General features: G+C 39.5%; 1 protein-coding gene across 1 annotated transcript in view; it reads left to right on the forward strand.

Moving 5' to 3' along the window:
- The window catches only part of prom1b (prominin 1 b), a 52229-nt gene that overhangs the window by 21660 nt on the left and 14507 nt on the right, over nt 1-16062 (forward strand). Inside the window, exons 8-19 of the mRNA XM_053619263.1 lie at nt 1692-1909; nt 2430-2504; nt 3011-3074; nt 3674-3682; nt 4335-4494; nt 4939-5091; nt 9194-9317; nt 9890-9993; nt 10801-10885; nt 11025-11171; nt 12735-12806; nt 15526-15618. Coding sequence (XP_053475238.1) covers nt 1692-1909; nt 2430-2504; nt 3011-3074; nt 3674-3682; nt 4335-4494; nt 4939-5091; nt 9194-9317; nt 9890-9993; nt 10801-10885; nt 11025-11171; nt 12735-12806; nt 15526-15618 — 1304 coding nt within the window. The remainder of the gene's footprint in view (nt 1-1691; nt 1910-2429; nt 2505-3010; nt 3075-3673; nt 3683-4334; nt 4495-4938; nt 5092-9193; nt 9318-9889; nt 9994-10800; nt 10886-11024; nt 11172-12734; nt 12807-15525; nt 15619-16062) is intronic.

The raw sequence follows: 16062 nt of genomic DNA on the forward strand, positions 1-16062 counted from the left end.
CTCAAGAAAGAAACGTACCCTGCCATTACAACACTTAAAAGTACGGATCATTTCACATTTTTTAAGTAGGTGATGTACTGTAAAATTCCAAAATGATTCAATTATGATGACTAACCTATAGTGTGTGCCAAAAAAAAACAAACCCAAAACCTGTTTCTATATTTCTACACGATTATACTGAATTAGAATAAATATCATTTTAAATATGGTCGCTTTCAGAAATCATTGTTTTGACGGTCCAGAAAAATCCGTATATGTGAATAAACAGTACGTGTATGGTCATTTTGCACGTGTACATGTTGTATCTGTAGGGTCATCTGTGTTTGTGTGTTTACCTACGTGAACGTGCCTGTATGTTCGTGTGTGTTCATTACTCGAGCATATCTGTGATTGTGTCTGGAGTTTAAAAGTACTTAACGTAAGTATTATTTTAGTATTAGAGTGTTTTACTTTAACTGAATATCATTCAAAAGGAAATTTTTTTACTCTTACTTAATTACATTTTGTCCTTACAAATCACCACGATCAATCATGACTCATGATCATGACAGTTTTTTTTGTTTTTTTTTACCTTCCATCTGCCTACCAATTCTGTCCAGCGCATTCGACCATTGTTTATTAATTATTACTGATATGTTTATTAATTATATGTGTCACAGTCTGGGAAAACCAGTTGGATGTTGCTGTGGTTGAATTTTGACATACAGTAAAAAAAAAAAATAAAAAAAAAAAATAGACCGGAAAATGGGTTGGGCCCAAATTTTCTGCCTATAACATACTTTTGACATACTTGGAATTTTACTTTAGGTGGTGATAAATATATTTCAAATGTTTTGCTGAACTTTTAATCTTGTGTTTTCTGTTTTCATGGAAAGCTCATGTTGAGTAAAGAGCCAGGTTAACAAACAAACTGGTACAAACAGTCAGTCTGCTTAAAGATGTCTAAATGCCTGCTAGATACGTATAATTTCCTCACACAATGAATGTCAGACTTTGATTAAGTTGTTACTTAGCTACATGCCTTTAGTGAAGAAAAAAAAAACAAACGTTAACCTAATCCGTTCAATTGTCAAAATGTCCGTGATGCTCCTCCCCCAAGTGCAGTTTCCTCCCTTTTTACTTTTGGGGGTGATTAGACTTTAAAATGTTCTTACTTCATTGTAACTGAGAGAAGCATATATAAGTTCAGAAAACACCTGGGCGGTTCCAGAACCGGTGGCGTAGGAGAAAAAGTCGAAAATGTTGAAATTTGAGCATGTGTAGGGTTTTCCCAGACTTCGAGACATGTTTAAAACGTCCAATCAAATTCATAGCAGCTTCTATAGATAGCATACACAATCCACTTTGTTTAATTAACGTCTAATTAGTCTTAATCTTTAGACTTTAGACTATAAATGACTTTCTAAAGTTACTTTTCGTATGAATTGTTGAATCAAATGTGTTGTGTGAATTAAGAATTAGCATTTATAGAAACCATTTTTAAAAAATGTACCAAATTTGAATTTCATCTGAAATTTTTGACTATTTGCTTCTAAATATTTAACATCCACTCGAGTTTCTTTTATGACGTCTAGTTTTAGCAAATTCATTCGCTTCACTGTCCTTTCTCCGTACCTTTTCCACCACTCTGTTTATCTATCTGTCCATCCTGTGTGTGATCTCTACGTCTTTTCCCATCTGTGCGTGTTAAGCAATGCGAGACACTAAGGAGGCTTTAGAGAACCTGAGCACATCTTTAGAGACGTTACAAGAAGCAACTACCAAGCTGCGGAGGTCTTTACAGTCGGAGCGCAGTTCACTCTCAAACACGCTCAACGATCCAGCCTGCAGCAGCGGGAACGCCACACGCGCCTGCAACAACATCCGGGACGCGGTCAACCAGCTCGCTGTCGGCGCCGACTTTAACGGGGTAAAACACACGCGAAGACACACGTATGTTTCATCATCCATACTATTTTGTCCCACTCTATGACGAAATATTGGCTAAAAGGTAAAAGCAGGCATGAATGAAACTTCCTTTTCAATAATGTATACTTAAACAGTAACTGTATAATTGAATTACCTATATACCAGTATGGGTATTGAGGTATACCTACTGGCTACGACTGACCTTGAATATTATGTGCCGTTTTACTAATACAGTGCTTCCTATTACATCAGACCCATCTATTCATAACATTTTAATTTTTCTTTTTAGATCACATTCTTTTCATATATATATATATATATATATATATATATATATATATATATATATATATATATATATGTATGTATGTATGTATGTATGTATGTATAAATATGTATATGTATTTGCTGGGTATTGTTGCAAGCATATTAAACAATCATTTCCATCACATTTCCTGTGCGTCCTGTATTTCTGGACGCGCAAATAATATTCCTCCTCTGCGATTTGTGTTATGTTTCAGCTACCGGATGTCGGCCCTCAGTTAGCAAATCTAGAAACTGTGATGGAGACGGATCTCAGCTACATTGTTCAGAAGGTACTACATGTGTGTCATCTATTCGCTTACATTTCAATCTGTCATGTAGTCCAGTGGTTTTCAAAGTGGGGGCCGCGGCCCCCTTGTGTGCCGCCAGGGGGCGCCCGGGGGGGCCTCAACAATTTGGTGTGAAAAATAAATAAATGTATGTTTTCTCTTTCTCACTCTCAGATGCACACACACACACAATCAATTCCTAATGCAATGTAAAGATGTAAGATGTAATTATTAATAAAAAAAAAAAGGGGGGGGATATATTCAGAAGTCTGTATTTTTAATGTGTTTTAAAGACACCTTGCAAAAGGGGGGCCTCGGTCAAATGTTAATGCCATTTGGGGGGCCTCGCCCTGGAAAAGTTTGGGAATCACTGATCTAGTCCGTTGTGTAACAATTTCAATTAAAAGACAAATGACAATCAATACAAGAAAGCATTTCCATTATGATACATGGAAAACCATGCTTCTCTCATTATCAACCCCCCCTTCTCTCTCTCTCTCTCTCTTTAGGGCTACTCTGCTTTTAATGACACTTCCAGTATAGTGAGCGAACAGACACAAGACATTGTGGGCAGTGAGTAGAATTTCTTCATCCATCCACTTATCTACAGTATAAGTGTTTATTACACTCATTAACGATACACGAAATCATTATGTTTATATCTATTACTAGTAATATAAATAGATCCACCTGAGAGCAGGTATTTAGGATGCAACAGACTACATTTTTTTCTGATTTACATTTTTTTGTAAAACTTATCTACTGTATATCATAATTATGAACATAATCTCCAATATGAATCAATGCTTAAATGATTTTCATTGAAGAAATTTAAATCTATGTATATTTCTAGCATTGTTACCTTTTCATCAAAACTTTATAATTGGTCTTCTCGACCCGACTAGAACATAACCGTTCATTCGTTCTATAATAAAGAATAAAGAACAAGTAGTTTTCAGTGTTCTAGTGCTCAGGTGCTTTGCGGGCGAGTTCGATCAGCTGGATGGAGTCTCCTGAATGTAGTCAGGAAGCTTGAAAATGAAAGACATGGCAACTTTCTGAAAGATGGATGTACATTCTGCGTTGTGCTGTCTTACTGTATGCATTTCTACTAAACACAATGCTGATTTGTTTTTTCTTCTGTTTCTGTACTCCTCTGTTTTGAACTTCAGCACTACCCAGTAAGTTTCTCTTGCTCTCTATTTCTCTCTCTCTCTCTCTCTCTCTCATCACTGCACTTTCCTTTCTCCTGCTTTGCACCTTTACTACATATTAGGTGTGATTTTATCCAAAAACAGATTTTAAATGAATTTCCAAAGCCAAAGAAATTTCCGTCAGCTATTACTATGTGAATATGAAGAAGGAGGAGAAACAACATAATAATGAGTCTTTATGAATCACTTATACATTACAGCACAGTGAAATTCTTTTCTTCGCATACCCCAGCATGTTAGGAAGTTGGGGTCAGAGCGCAGGGGCAGACATGATACAGCGCCCCCTGGAGCAGAGAGGGTTAAGGGCCTTGCTCAAGGACCATGCCCAATGTTCCACAACATTACACACAACTATAAAGGAATAAAATGTGCAATGCGTCTTTCCAGCTGTTTGTGCTGGATGTGCGGTTATTGGAAAGACATCACACCGCCTCGTCGTGTTTTACTCCTTACTTTTTATATTGAAGGGGCTCAGCTGACCCACGTGTCCTCAGACAGGAATTTTAGTACATATTTAGTACTTTTACCTTCTTTGTGTGCAAGACAAGCTTGGTTCTGCTATCTTACCTCCATGTGTACACCTAAGCATACCTGCATGTCTCTCTTTTTTGTGCTTAAGAAGTGAAAGCTTTGTTGGATACGTCAGAAGCAGAGATTATTGCTTTCACCAATGCGTTCCCAGTGGAACCAGCGCTGGAGAACTTCACTCGGTTTCTGACAGAAACAGAGAAGGACATAGAAGCATTCTACCCACAGATTGACCAGTTTGACTTTTACAGGTAACGGGACACCAAACCATAGTGCTATATTAGAGCTAATACTCTTGTACTCTTGAATATCTAGTTCATTTTTTCATTTTCCTGATTGGTTGGATGGTTCACATGGTGGAAATCGTGTTTTTTTTTTTTCTTTCTTTCTTTCTTTCTTTCTTTCTTTCTATTGTTTACAGAGCCTGGGGTTCCACAATGATATTTATTGTTAATACTGTATTCATTTTCTAAAAGATATTTTATTGATCCTTTCTGGAACATAAGGACAACTTTGTCAAATATGACTAAATATGTTCTTATGAAATCCCACTCAGACATGCAGCCTTTCATTTAAAGGCCATCCAATAAAAACAAATAAATATTTTTTAAAAATTCTCACCGAAAACAATTTTAATTTGGGTTTCTCTCTCTCTCTCTCTCTCTCTCTCTCTCTCTCTCACACACACTCTTTAGGTGGATGGGGTGTGTGGTGCTGTGCTGCATGGTCGTGCTGATCCTGACTTTTACCCTTCTGGGTTTGATGTGTGGAATGTGTGGCCACGATAAGAACACCACACCTACAACACGTGGCTGCCTCTCAAACACAGGCGGCAATCTCCTCATGGCGTAAGTTAGATTACGCGTGTGTGAGTCGAATCTGAAAAGATAGTACATGTTCACAGATAAAGATTTCAATCCAATGAATATCCAATCATAGTTATTTAATAATTAAATATTTTTTTTTAAAAAAATTATAATGCTGCCAAATTTTGCCACATACATTGTTTAATATTGTGTCCACAATTTGGTCAGCCAAGAATAATTTTCCCATTTGTCTAAAATTCATTCAAAAATCATATCTTCGTGCTCTATTTTGGGTGTCCACCATTTTGTAGTCATGGACAGTAGCCAGTCAAACCAAACAGTGGAACGTACCAAAACAGTGGAAACCAAACAGTGGAGGGAACCACTGCTAAGCTCAACGGTGTAAAGGATAAGACTATTCAAAGCTGGGCGTAAATCGCTGAGGTGTTGTTGGACAAATTAAAGCCTTGATCTCTTAACTCATTTATTTTACCTACCCAGTCACTTCTATCTCAATGTGGGCAGGATTCTTGGCATCTGTCTGTACATAGTTCACTCGATTTGTGTTCTATATATCTTTACATTCGGAAATAATAAAACATTTCAATGATACAAAAGGAAACCCCACAGTGTACAGAGTACTGATATTGTAAAATGTGACAGAATATGACTTCACCAGAATACAGAGTGTAGTATAAACTCATTTACTTTGAATCATGATTTCCACTGCCCGTATTACTGTACTACACAGTACTCGTTTTATCTTCGATGTAGGGAATAGTAAGCTACCGTTTTAAACATAGTGAAAGTTTCATCTGGTTAAATTGTCTCCGAATTCTTCAAATGACAATATCAACTATTATTATTGTTGAGCAACTGAAGAAAAACATGGAGGAACATTTCAAAATTTGAATGCAATAATAAATAACATTATGCTACGAAGATGGAAGACGGTTCTCCTGTTAATCATTTAGTCATACTTCTTTCATCTTACTTCTACAGAATGCTAGATTTGTTTAGAATGAAATATTTACATGTAACTAGCTAGCTACGTTTTGGTGTTGTTTTTTTTAAATAAATAAACTAGTTAGTGTGAAGGCACCGAGATATATTTCTAACCACTAAGATATGGATGTTTTTTCCTAAATGAATGTTAAATGATAAACTAGCCATTAGGTCCAACTATGTACAAGTAAAAATCTGTTCTATTTGTTATTGTGTGAAGAAACACAAAATCTGTGGTTCTGTATGCTCAAAGTGGGAAGTTGGGTTTTATTTGTGAACTCCTGCCACTAGGTGTCAGCAGTCCCCAAGACATTTCCCTTTTAACATTTGGAGAATTGAGGAGCAGCAAACTATGGTAAACAAACAGTATGCTTAAGGCAAAGCCATATCCTACTACTACTACTGTACTACAACAGTAACTACATCTCCAATTATTAACTTTAAGGCAAGGCCATGTAAGTAATTATGCAATTTGTTATGGTGTCAAAGAAGCGAGGCTGGCTGACTTGCAGGAAGGCAATTGTAGGTCATCCTTCCTGACCCTGAACTATAAGTCCTGGCTAGTGCTGTTGGGCAGCAATGTGTGCTGTTCCTGAACTGAAACGCCGAAAGGGTGGGCTAGGCTGGCCTAAGGTACACCTGATTGCAACAGTATGTGGCACCTTCTTGGTAAAGGTTTCTTCGTAATGTTCTGCCCCATGCTCAGCTCTGGAAGGTCTAAGTTGGAATTGTTATAAGTTCCCTTGGCTACTTGTCTTGTATGGTGCAGCTTCTCCAAAAACACCTGTAACAATGCATGGCTCAAGCAGAGGCAATGGCATTTTAATACTGTGTGTCATCAGGCTCTGTGCTGGGCTGCTGTCTGCCTGAGGTGGGAGTGTTTCTCCACAGGAAGATGCCTTTCCATGGATTATTACTGCTTACAGAGGTTCTTGACAGTTCTTACAGCTCATTGGGCTTCAGATGTTCAATGCTCCAGTTTTGGGCACATTTCTGAAGATGGCACAGTCAAATTATGGGCCAGAGTCCAGGATAGCCCAATCAGGATGACCATAACTAGCAAAATGTATAGTGCTTGATGAGGATGATGAGCTTAGAATTGTTGTGCCAGGTGGCCTCCTCTGAATCTCCCAAGTGAATGACCAGTATATCATCACAGTTAGCTCCACACCACTCGGTCCATTCAGCATTTCACGGTTCTCCGGTACATCTCTGGTGGCACTGAGACCCCAAATTGCAATGGCAGTGTGAAACAATGATTCCTGCCACAGGGTGTCCAAATTGTTCTTGGAAAGCTGCTTTCCCTATCGAGTTTGCACTGCAAGAATGCAACGTGAACATCCGAGTGAGAAAATACAGCCTTTTGGGAGCTTATAAAGGACATCGTCCATGATGTAATGGGGCCTCCTAAGCACTTAATTCAGAGATTTAGGATTAATGCAAATTGCTAATGGGCTCACTAACTGGGGCTAGATGGCAATCTTGCTCATGCTTAATTGAGTTTTAAGAGTTGCTTTGAGGGCTGCTGGGACGTTCCATCACGATCGCTGCATTGGTGTGACTGGTTGATCTAGATCAAGGTGAACTTCCCCAGGCAGAGACACTGTGGGACTGTTAAACACAATGTGATACATACTGACGAGTTGTTGTTTGGTACAGTAGGTGTGCCAATTAAAAGTGACTGTCTTTTTTAACGTTGTAAAGCTCCTCTCGGACATTGAAGTTCATCCGTCCCAAACGTTCACATGTTGAGCCTGACCACAATTTCCAGTTTGTATCTTGGCCCTTTTAACATGCATTGCATCCTGAATATCCCAAGAAAGTTCATTGCTTTTTCCTGAGTACATGAGTATTGTTTTGCCTCAGCTTAGTTTGGCAGGATATCAGTTTCCTATTGTCCTATTGTCTCATGATGTTTCACGTCACCCCTGAATCCAAATGATATCATTGCTGGATGCTATGCAGAGGTGAATTTTTTTTAAAAACAAAACAGTTCCTTCCTGGCAGATCTGTGTCTGCCACAGCCATGATAGAGCAAATGCGACCTTCAGCGTCTTCCTCCGCTCATCTGGAAGTGTCTCGATGATCATTTTCAGGCGCACATTTTCAATCTGATTAAGAGTCCAACGAATCAGGCATCTCCGGCGTGGACACTGTCCTCAAGTCTGCCTTGTGCCAACACTTTCCTCCAGAGTTCTGCAGCTCAGCAGATATCGATAGCTGATGCCGTTTTGAGCTCCCTTTCTCTCAACAGGAAATGCTGTGTGCTCTCATCAGTGATTCCAAGAAACAATCTGTCTCTAATGAGCTGATCTTTCAACTACCAATATTTGCAAAACAACGCTTTCTCTCGTAATCTGGTACCATGGGCTTCAATAGCCTCACCCTTAAACTACCTCTCCAGTGTGGAAATACTTCCTCTTGCTTCTCCATTAAATAGAGATTCCATCTGTAAATGTGTCTATAGACGTCTGTTTGGTGTCTACAACAATCACTGCGCATTACCACTGCCCATTACGTTATGTTGCAGCCGGCACTTTGGCAGACTTATCCTTCAGTCTCAAGGCCAGCGTGTGATACACTTTAATTCCAATTTAAGAATGTCCCAATTGCTAGCTCGAAAAAATAATGCAGATTAGGGTGCTATGGCATTAGCCGGTATGTTAGCTAGCTTGCTTTTGGGTCAATACTAGAGAGAGAGAGAGAGAGAGAGAGAGAGAGAGAGAACAAACATGGTCAGGAAGTAATCACCTCAGTAGAGCTAAGAATGTTTTAATTCAATTTCAAAGCTTCTGTGTATATGAAGACGCACACAAACCCTGTGGTTTTATATGTTCCGAGCTAAGGCTGTGTTTTATCTGTGACACAATCACGTTATTTCAACAACACTGGCTACTACAACTAGGTTTGAGAAACCCTTAAACCCTATCTCTGTTCAATCATGTCATTAACTACAGCTAGCAAAGGTAATGCTAGACATACTTCAATCTAGCTAACATTAGACTTCTAATATTAGGAGGTCTATGACTTTGGTAGCGAATTAATGAATTGTAGAGATTTCGGCAGAGGCTACATTCACAGCACAGCTGAATTAGAATTGTTCTTTATAACCTTTGTGTTTTTGTCTTTGAAATCTCAGGGGCGTTGGCTTTAGCTTCATCTTTTCATGGGTGCTAATGGGAGTTGTGGTCACCACATTTGTTACTGGAGGAAATGTGGAGAAGCTCGTGTGTGAGCCTCTGGCCAACAGACAACTGTTTAAGGTACCAAAAATAAATAAATAAATAAATAAATAAATCAAACTTATGTGTATGTTTTAAGTGGTGTTCAGTAATGTGGAGTTGGTTTTGGCAAGGGTAAGGAGTGTAACTCACACTTGCACTTCCCTGAAGTTACGTCAGTCTGAGGGGTCACGTACGTGCGTGCGTATGTGCGTGTGTGTGTGTTTATATGTTGGTGGGTACCAAATGTCCCCACAAGGACACCAAATATATTCATTTAATTATTTAAAGCATTTAAAAAGAGCCAAAATGTGGTTTTGCTTGGTGTTCATGGTTAGATTTAGGTGTAGGTATATAGTAATAGAGGGAGAGAGAGAAAGTGAGAGAGAGAGAGAGAGATTCGTGTGAGCTTTGGACGTAAATGTTTTGATTTGGGCAAGATGGTGTACAGTTATACAGTATATCTGGGTCCCATTGAACAACAAATTTTCAAGCCCCAATTGACTTTCTCAAAAACTGTTTGACAAATTTGACTTTCACAATGTTAGTATTTTTATTAGAACAGGATATAATAAATAGTAAGTAAGTCATGTGGGGTTTTTTTTCCTGTGTAGATCCTAGACACACCGTACATGGTCCATCCTGGCAAAAAGAACTTCCTCCCTGACATGCTGTTTCAAAACCCCAACATTGACCTTACCATCGGCAGCCTGTACAGGTGTGTGTGTGTGTGTGTGTGTGTGTGTGTGTGTGTGTGTCTATACATTTTGTGTTCGAACTATTTTGTAACCCATCTTAGATAAATCTCTAACCTTATTGCTTCTGTGACTGAGGTGCACATGGCATCATGCAAAAGTTGTTAAGTATAAATTCATTCATTCTTCTGAGTAGTTTAGAGCCCGACTGTAGTTTTCTGCCAGTGCTGGGATTTGAACTCATAACCTTCCTATCACTACTCACAGCTGTGTAAAGAGTAGCCTTCCCACATGAGCACGCTGTTCCTCAGCACGGTGATGAAGAGAATGAAGGAGGAACAAAAAGAACCCAAAGATCCCAGCTGTAGCATTAGCTGATTCTTGCCATTGCCAGATTTCAAGCAGATACAAGCTGTTTGAAAGCGTTGCAGGAACGAAGTCGTTCTTGAGAGCATCTCACAAAATGAGCACCTGAACTGAGCACCAAGCGTCATTAGAACTACACTTCTGACATAGCTAGTGCACTAGTATGTAGGTTCTTACACCATTGAGGGTTCTTAAACCTCAAATTATACCTTCAAATAGAGCAAGTACATAAAATACTAATATTGCTTGATCAGTTTTATTTTTTTTACTGATGGAAGAATAGATTATTCGATTATAGAAATGAAAAAAGATGTAATGTTATGTAATATATTCACATTGTGTATCTGCAGAATTGTGAAGAAATAAGTAACACAAAGTAATGGCTATTGTGTGTGTGTGTGTGTGTGTGTGTGTGTGTGTTTGCACCACAGCAATAAGACATTATTTGTGTTTTTATTTCTCAGTGAGTGTTATGAGAATAATGGGATATATTCTGCACTACAACTCGAGAACCAGTTCCACTTCGTCCAGTTCATCAACAGAACCGTGGTGAGAGTCATCTTTTGTCCGTTTCAAATAAGCAGTTTGGAATCGTACAGAGGTTTTCCATTTAATTTTCAGTTTGTGGTGCAGAATTGAACAAGATGTACAAAACTGAATGCACTGTATCTATATCTATGCTTTACAGAATAACCATGACCTGGCAGCGATATTTGAGGAGGTAAATGTAGACCTGGAAGGAATAATCCTGCTGGGGGAAGAAGGAAAAGACAATCTCATCAATTTTGCTAATGCAGGCCTTGGAGAAATTAACTACGAGGCCTACCTTTCAGAGGTAACACGCATGGTGACAACACACAAACACATTTACACTAATCAGCCATAACATTAAAACCACCTGCCTAATATTGTGTAGATCCTCCTTGTGCTGCCAGAACAGCTCTGACCCGTCGAGGCACGGACTCCACAAGACCTCTGAAGGTGTGCTGTGGTATCTGGCACCAAGGCGTTAGCAGCAGATCCTTTAAGTCCTGTAAGTTACGAGGTCTGGCCTCTATGGATCGGGCTTGTTTGTCCAGAACATCTTACAGACGCTCGATCGGATTGAGATCTGGGAATTTGGAGGCAGAGTCAACACTTTGAACTCTTTGTCATGTTCCTCAAACCTTTCCTGAACAATTCTTGCAGTGTTGCAGGGAGCATTATCCTGCTGAAAGAGGCCACTGCCATTAGGGAATACCGTTGGTGTACTTGGTCTACAACAATGTTTAGGTAGGTGGTACGTGTCAAAGTAACATCCACATGAATGCTAGGAGTCAAGGTTTCCCAGCAGAACATTGCCCAGAGCATCACACTTCCTCCGCCAGCTCTCCATCTTCCCATAGTGCATCCTGGTGACATCTCTTCCCCAAGTAAGCAACGCACACTCACCCGACCATCCACATGATGTAAAAGAAATTGTGATTCATCAGACCAGGCCACCTTCTTCAATTGCTCCATGGTCCAGTTCTGATGCTCACGTGCCCATTATAGGGGCCTTCGGAGATGGACAGGGGTCAGCATGGGCACTCTGACCGGTCTGCAGCTACACAGACTCATATGCGGCAAACTGTGATGCACTGTGTGTTCTGACTCCTTTCTATCAGAGCCAGCATTAACTTTTTCACCAATTTGTGCTACAGTAGCTCTTCTGTGGGATCCGACCAGGCATGCACGGTGCCCATGACCCTGTTGATCGTTCACCGGTTGTCCTTCCTTGGGCCAATTTTAGTAGGTACTAACCACTGCACACCGGGAACACCCCACAAGACCTGCCGTTTTGGAGATGCTCTGATCCAGTCGTCTAACCAGCACAATTTGTCCCTCAGTCGCTCAGATCCTTACACTTGCCCATCTTTCACTTGCTGACTAATATATCCCACCCCTTGACAGGTGCACTGTAATGAGATAATCAATGTTATTCACTTCACCTGTCAGTGGCTTTAATGTTATGGATGATCTGTATATACGTATATCAAATATGAATATAATGCTATATTAGGATGCCAGTATCACTATGAACACACTCAAAGAGAGAGAGATGCAAATGCGATTTAATACAAAGTCCAAGCATCTGCTGTGTTATATATAGACATATAACCATCAGGTCATAGGACAATCTAAAAGAGTAAACAAAACAAACGCACATCAATGATAAGTAAGATAACAAGGCTCAGAACTATAACAACCACAATATTTTGCCAGACTTTCTGCTTTTGCCAGTGAACACAATAGATTTACTGGCCAGAATCTCTTTATTTCTTGTAAATGTATTGACCACCCACGATCATTATGTTTAGTTCTTTTTTTTTTTTTTTACTCTGTGTGTGTGTGTGTGTGTGTGTGTTTGTTTTGGCAGGTCAATAAAGGAGTAACTGTCGTAGATCTTCTCTCCTTTGCCAATGATTTGGAGGCCGAGGCAGACCGTCTGGTGAGCAAAACAGCGTTGTCATAAAAAGCACTCTGTCTGTAACGTGGAAACACGCAGAAATGGCAATAACGAAACTTTCGAAAGTCTTAAACTCTGTATATGTCGAACGTGAAATAGGACCCTTATAGGACCACCAATGAACAGATATTTTAAAAGTACACTTACTGTACCAGCCACTTTATTACACACACCTACCTCACTGATGTATTCAGTTGTACATGAGACTACAACTTATGTGTTAATTGTGTTCTGGCTCTTCATCAGTGTCAACTTAGCACTTTTTGGTTGGTGGACTGGTTCTCAACCCAGCACTGACTACGTTTACATGGACAGCAGTAATCTAATTATTGAACTTATTCTGAATAAGATAATTTTGTGATTAAGGTGTTTACATGAGTTGCTTTTAGAATACTCCTTTCATGTTCCTGTTGTACATGTTATAGAACATAGATGGATTAACGGTACACGTCATTATGTCACCGCGCCACGCCGTCCGACGTCCCTCCAGAATTTCACGTATCGACATACAGTTGGTCTTTGTTATGGCACCGTATACAGTTTTGGGTGTTTCAGTTTAAATTTTATGAAATCTTCAAGTGCGGTTAATTATTTTTCATGATGTACGTGCAAATAGACGACTGCTTGAAGCCGTGGGCTGCGTCCCAAACCGCGTACTTACCTACTATATATTAGCTGAGATACAAGTATTTCTCCTATTATATACTGTAGTAGGTAAGTATGCGGTTTGGGACGCAGCCGTGCTCTCTTGTTTGCCGTTAAACGTTTGAGCGCTGCCATGTGTGTACGTGTCCTGTCGCAAAATGCAGTGAAAACTCCCACACGACGTTAATAATGTGATTAAGGTGTGTACATGTCTGTAATGAGACTAAAATAGGAATACTCCACCTTCCAATCAGTAATCCTACAACCACTGAGCTATCACTGCCCTTACATATAGCCAGTGAGTGTATATTATGTGAATATATACAGTTAAATACTATTTCTGCAATATATATTGCAGTCAATTACTTATTCAGTCATGATTATTCTTAATTAATGCTTTTGTCTTACATGACTCAAATCCATATTTGGATATCTGTACACTCTGCTCAAACATCTTCCAAAGGTTCAACTTTTTTGCTAATACAGCTGGGAATACTTTCACGCTTGCTATCTTGTAGATTTCTAACTCTTCCAGCTCAGAGCTATATCTCAGAGCAGCTGCGTCATATAACTGCACTGCATTCGGTCCCATGTTTGCTTGGATTTCTCTTGGATAAATATGCCATCGAACACTGCTGGGGAAAAAAAAAGATGAGTGAGAAAGAAGCTCTTGCTCTTTTGTTTTTGGGAGCTAAGAGTGAGAAGGTTTTTCTAATATTAAACAGCATTGTAACTATGTGTGACGTCAGAGCGACACACGATCGCTAATCACAATATATTTTATTATAAATATATTTCATGTCTAAATTAAACACTCAAATCCATCACTGCTTGTGTTCCTTCTGGAATGATGGCCTATTTGTGAAAAATCTCAAAATCTTAGGATCCATTTTAATTAACAGTCTGTATTTTCTGGTGTTCATGCATTAATAGTTTCTAGTAGTCAAAAATGTAAGAATGTGGCAAATACAATACAGATAACGTAGCCAACATTAGATTTTGGGTTTTTTTTTGTTTGTTTCTAACAATGGTTTACATTCGCTTGGAGTCCCTGTGCTGTGAGGTTTGAGTGCTAATTTATATAGAGAATTAATGGATTGTATTGAGGGCATCGTGGCTTAGTAGTTGGCATGTTTGCCTCACACGTCCAGGGTTGGGGGTTCACACCATGTGTGTGTGGAGTTTGCATGTTCTCCCCGTGCTTCGGGGGTTTCCTCCAGGTACTCTGGTTTCCTCCCCCAGTCCAAAGACATGTGCTGTATGCTGATTGGCATTTCCAAAGTGTCTGTAGTGTATGAATGGGTGTGTGTGATTGTCCCCCGCGATGGGTTGGCACCCCATCCAGGGTGTCCCCTACCTCATACCCCAAGTCCTTTGGGATAGGTTCCGGGCTCCCTGTGACCCTGTGTAGGATAAGCAGTACAGAAAATCTATGGATGGATTTTAATAAGGCATCTATTACTGCACACGCACATTTGCAATACGCATTTAACTTAGAATTAGTCTTTATTTGCTTTGTGTATGATTACATGTTAACATATTTTAATTAACAGAAGCAAACTGTGTGCGTTTATGACAAGTTATCATATAGCATTTAATCTCTGGAACATTTATGGACTTATGGTGGTCTCCATCTGAGACAGACAGAAGTCTTATTCATAAGGGTGACACCCCCCAACCCAAACTCCCCACCCACCCCCCTACACACACACACACACACACACACACACACACACACGTACACAAACAAGTCAGGAAACAGATTTTTTATGTGAAGGGATCTGAGTGAGGGATTTTGAAAAGAGATTTCAAACCTAAATTACTAGTATGTGCATGTATGAGTGGGAGTGGATTTATCTGCATTTGTCTCCATAATGATAGGAATCATTTACTGAAAAATGTATTTTTAAGAAAGATTAAGATGTGTGTGTTCTTTTATATTTATTTGTGTCGTCAGTTCTTACACATCCTACGTCCATGTCTCTCATGTGTGCGTTAATAGTACAGAGTAGAAATCTACAATGACTATAATGTCTTCTTTCTTACATCTTTTCAGCCACGTGGTGCTCTCGGAAATGCGCTAAAGGGCCACGCTAGCAGCATCAGACAGATCCATAAAGAGCAAGTAGTGCCCATGGAGCAAGCCATGGTAATCCCCTACACACTTTGTCCACAAAACACAATAACATACAATCATTCATTCGGAAGATCTGACCTGTTCCTTTATTTCTCCCCCCAAAACCTACAATATGCAACTAAAGAAATTTGTCAGAGCCAGGGTAAGCCAGGTGTTCAGGAAATGTGATTGATCTAATATGTGATGTTGTGCATGTTGGTTTTGTGTTTGGTTTTGATGTGTGGGTCTCATGAGGGAACCAAATTCCTCTATACACACTTGTTGTGAGTAGCATAGAATGTACAGTATGTGTATCATTTTTGAGGGCAATAACCCTCATGTTCTGTTCACTTCGTAGCGACCCAGGCTATCGCTTTTCATTCACTGCAACATGGATTTAACCTTTGTTTTATAAAAGAAAGGTGATCCAGAATTAAAGTCATTATGCAGCCGAATCACAGCCAATAGCATGAACAA

The sequence above is a fragment of the Ictalurus furcatus genome, chromosome 29 (assembly GCF_023375685.1).
Source record: "Ictalurus furcatus strain D&B chromosome 29, Billie_1.0, whole genome shotgun sequence".
In the NCBI taxonomy this organism is placed as follows: domain Eukaryota; kingdom Metazoa; phylum Chordata; class Actinopteri; order Siluriformes; family Ictaluridae; genus Ictalurus; species Ictalurus furcatus.